The sequence below is a fragment of the Limulus polyphemus genome, unplaced genomic scaffold, assembly GCF_000517525.1.
Source record: "Limulus polyphemus unplaced genomic scaffold, Limulus_polyphemus-2.1.2 Scaffold934, whole genome shotgun sequence".
NCBI classification, from domain to species: domain Eukaryota; kingdom Metazoa; phylum Arthropoda; class Merostomata; order Xiphosura; family Limulidae; genus Limulus; species Limulus polyphemus.
In genome coordinates, this window is record NW_013666544.1 from 259,978 (window position 1) to 264,862 (window position 4,885).

The 4,885-nt window shown below is 34.5% G+C and overlaps 1 protein-coding gene across 1 annotated transcript in view; it reads left to right on the plus strand.

The window, feature by feature from the left end:
- The window catches only part of LOC106461322 (DNA-binding protein RFX6-like), a 75,423-nt gene that overhangs the window by 30,446 nt on the left and 40,092 nt on the right, over window positions 1-4,885 (plus strand). The window contains exons 3-4 of the mRNA XM_022388194.1: window positions 2,943-3,066; window positions 3,755-3,816. Coding sequence (XP_022243902.1) covers window positions 2,943-3,066; window positions 3,755-3,816 — 186 coding nt within the window. The remainder of the gene's footprint in view (window positions 1-2,942; window positions 3,067-3,754; window positions 3,817-4,885) is intronic.

Consider the following 4,885-nt stretch of genomic DNA (forward strand, 5'->3'; position numbering starts at 1 on the left):
TTTTTTTTTTACTTTTTGTAGCTGATGATGATGCTGCAAGAAACGAGTCACGTTTGAGTATTTGAACGATTACATTATCTGAAGTGACAGCAACTCGGGAAATATTTGTTTTTGTTAATTCTTGTAGTTGTGTTTACGTCAGAAATAACATACTATAATCCCAGTATTTGTTCATTCTCGTAGTTGTGTTTACGTTAGGAATAACATACTATAATCCCACTATTTGTTCATTCTTGTGGTTGTGTTTACATCAGGAATAACATATTAGAATCCCAGTATTTGTTCATTCTTGTGGTTGTGTTTACATCAGAAATAACATATTAGAATCCCAGCATTTGTTCATTCTTGTAGTTGTGTTTACGTCAGGAATAACATATTAGAATCCCAGTATTTTTTCATTCTTGTGGTTGTGTTTATATCAGGAATAACATATTAGAATCCCAGTATTTTGGACACTTTGTTTGTAGCATAAATCCACATAAAAAATCAAATGAGTGTAAAAAAAGAAGGAGGACCACATGTATTGTCCCCCTGCTACAAAATGTGAAGAGGACCTATTCCCTATCCTTCCCGCGATTGATGCCTATAGATAAGTCGTTTATGCTTATATATGTATGATAGTTGCACGTTATTTTAACGTCAAAATGTGTGAACATGTGGGAGTTTCCTTTTAAATAAATATAATTCCTGTTGTTTTTTTCTGTATTGTGCTTAAAGCGTGAAAATACAAATCCTCCATTTTTGAAGACAGTTTTGCTCCAGTCCATGTGTTAGTATGTGTTTACATAGGAAAATACCCATAGCTGTTTCAGTCCCTATCTTCTCCTGTATATAGTGTGTGTGTGTGTGTGTGTGTTAGTATGTGTTTACATAGGAAAATACCCATAGCTGTTTCAGTCCCTATCTTCTCCTGTATATGTGTGTGTGTTAGTATGTGTTTACATAGGTTTAGTATATATATGTGTACGTATATATACTATTGACATATATATATATATAGGTGGCCCCCAGGTGGGACAGCGGTACTTTTACGGGTTTACAACGCTAAAATCCGGGGTTCGATTCCCCCACAGTGGAAACAGCCGGTAGCCCAACGTGGATTTGCTCTAAAATACACACACAATATATAGATGTATTTTATTCATATATATCGCTATATATGTATTCATAATAATATTTCTGGACTATATCTGAACAATACAGATTTATTTTCTTGTAGTTTTCATCCTTGTTTTTCTGTTTATTGAGGAGCGTCTAACAGTACAGAAACGTTGTAGCCTGTCATTATTTTTATCATGCCACTAACGTTTCTCTTTCTTATCAAGTTAAGATTTCCGTCCAATGAATCTATAGCGAGTGATTTGAATCTGTTTGATAACAGTTGGTCTAGAATTGCCTTCAACCCGATCTTTCTTTCAAAGTTGTCCTATTCCCTGATAAAAAAAGAAGAAGATTTAATTAGGACTATACGAATCCCGATAAATGTAGGCGCGTATTTATCGAAATTTACTTGACAGCTGAAGTTATAAGATAAATGTTTCTCTTGGGATTCGCATCTTTCAGTGAACAAACTGAACTCCTATTTTGTCCAATCGACCACACTCTTTGAATATATTGTATACACTGTTTTAATCATAATTAGGAAATCGTATTTATGGGCTGATTTTTAAAAAGTTTAAAATTTTGTGGTGGCGGTATTTGGAAATTATTTGCTAAATTGGAAATCAGGATGTTTTTTTACTTTTGTCAGTCACTTTTAAGAAAAAGAAGAGTATGAATTATGGGTTTAAAACTTGTTCATAATAACGTAAAAGCTCAATAAAATATTTTTTTATAGGCCATATGTGATACTTTATTGTTTAATAACGTGCATGTGAACTGGTTTTCTTTTCTTTTCAAAAGAGATTTCAGACTGCGGGCACGTGTTTTAGAAAAATGTTCATTCAAATAACGAGCATATTAAACAGCTTCAGGCTTAAAATTTGTTTTCAGTGTTTAAAGAGAAAGTGACGTGTTTTTCTTTTATCCATAAGGTACATATGTTATACAGTTTTTGTGTTCAAAGTTTGTTTTGTCAACAGTCGAATAAAATAGCTCTTTCGAATGTTTCACAACTAAAGTTTTATCTTAGCGACGTATAACATACTATGTTTTTTATGGTTGCTAGTTATTGTTAACAATAACAGATAAATAATTCTTAATATGAGAGGATAATGTTTACCGCCGAATTTCCTTCTTCACCTTACCTTGAAAAAAAAAGAGCGGGAATTTCGATGGACGATTTATTATATTAATAGTGGCCTCATGCATTTACAACACTAATTTGACTGCTCCTTCATCCGTCAATGCTGGTATTGTTCTCTATCACATTTTATTGCGTCTATTTCGTTGTAACTAAGGCTCTTTATAAGAAGGTAGTGAATGGGCCAATTAATGTTGTAATTCCCCAAGTCTATTGGACAACACTTCTATAATGCAAATGTCTGGTTATAGTGTTATCATGTCTGATTGTGTATGTGTGTGTACAGTGGAGGACACACTTGTCGATAATTATAGCCTGATTGTTGGTGAAAATGAGTTACTGAGCACGATCTACGTTCATGTTTATCTGCAGAACAGTGCTGCATATACGAAGTATTCGTTTTAATTCTGTAAGCATATATTTATCGCACGAGTTCTGCAGGGCTCTAAGTTTAAGACAAACCGATAGAACAGTATCCAGGATAACAGAACAATTTCAGGCTTAATCGCATTTAATGTCTTCAATAAATAACTTATAGTGAAAAACAATTGGTAATAAAATTCGCTTGAAACGTTTTTATTTTTTTTTCGCTCGAGATTAAAACTGTTCACGATATTATTAGGCTAGCTGAGATCCTCGGGTTTTAAAGTCCTGTACTCTGAATGAGGTAGGCTAACATGTTTTCTTTTCTCAACGCTAGGTTAGCCGACAATTACTGTGCCTGTGAAGGCGTATGCTTACCCCGCGGGATCGTGTACGAACATTACCTAGAATTCTGTCGTCGGGAAAAACTTGATCCCGCTTGCAAAGCCACTTTTGGGAAGGTAAGTCGTATAAAAACTTCAACATCTTTGGTACGAGTCGTGCATGCTAGATTTTATTTTTACTTCAGTTGAGCATAATGTTGAAATTCGAAAACAATATCAACTTAAAATGAAACACTTAGATAAACAGACACAATGTTTGACAGCTTTGTTAGTTAAATGCGCAATATTACCGATAGTTTAACTTGAATACGCAAAAAACTAAAAGTCGTATGTGTTAATATTTCTGTTAAAGATAACAAGTATTTCGAGAAATAATAATAATAAAACACTTCTTTAGTACTTATAAAAACCGCTTTTTAAAAATATTCTAGTTTCTTTGGTTTGTTAAAAGCTAATCCCTTCGACTCCTGCCCCCCAGTGGCACAACGGTATGTCTGCTCACTTACAGCACTAGCTAAACCGGGTTTCGATACTCGTAGTGGGCAGGGCACAGATAGCCCATCGTGTAGCTTTGTGCTTAATTACAAACAAACAAAGCTTTGACTCCTAAATCCCACAGTGGCACAGCGGTAAGTGTGAAGGTTTATAACGCTAAAAATTTAGTTTCGATACCCATGGTGGGCATAGCACAGCTAGCCCATTATGTAGCTTTGTGCTTAAATACAACCAAGCATATAATCGACTCTCGAACCTGTCGTGGTATCTGTGCCGTCAAAATAAAATTTATTTCAATCTACTTATCTAGATCATCCGATTGAAGTTCCCTCACGTGACATCCAAGAGATTAGGGGCAAGAGGGCATTCCAAGTAAGTCACTTTTTCTGACTTTTTTTTTGTCTTACTGTATTGATATTTATATAACACTAAAAAGAGTCTTATTGCTAATTGAATGAGAATAACAACTGTGAAATTTTTATATAGGCCTACATATTTTCTTACAAAAATCTGGGGAGTTTCAGCCAAGAAGTGAGTGCGCGTGAAATTACTGGTAATCCGGCAATTTTCAGATACGAGCAAGGGAAGAGTTTAGATCTCTATCTAGAAAACAATATCATATACATTTCTTAATGACGATCTTTTCAACTTGAAATCAAAGTTTAACTAGGCCTGATCTTGTCATAATAAACTATTTTACCGATTTAAAACGCAATTAGGATTTAATATCTTTTATTGGCTATAGTTTTTCCCAATCAAAACACCCAAGAAAATGTAATTAACGTCTGTTTCGTAGCTGAGTAACAGGTAGCATTCCTAAAATATGGGATGATGGCTTCATTAAATCGTTACCCAAACCCTCTCCATCTTAAAGGCCATCGAATCATTGCCCTATAAAATATCATTGGCAAGATCCCAGAGAAGGCTATTGCTAAAAGACTTGTCCAGCAGATTGAACTGCTACTATCATAATCACTAAAGGGTTATCACAGTAGAAGAGAAACCTAGGTAAACGCTGCAGAACTTGCAGCTGGTGCACTGGAAGGCTTTGATGCTTAGAACACCTTAACAGTAGCTTTAGATCTGGAAGTTGGCTACAATAGTCCGGCTGTCTATTGTTATTGACAAAATACTCAGAATAGACATCATTGTAATATGTGTAATATTGGTCATAGCTACATTAATTACCAGAAAGACATCATTGTAACATATTGGTCATAGCTACATTAATTACCATAATAGACATCAGTGTAACATATTAGTCATAGCTACATTAATTACCAGAATAGACATCAGTGTAACATATTGGTCATAGCTACATTAATTACCATAATAGACATCATTGTAACATGTGTAATATTGGTCATAGCTACATTAATTACCAGAATAGACATCAGTGTAACATACTGGTCATAGCTACATTAATTACCAGAAAGACATC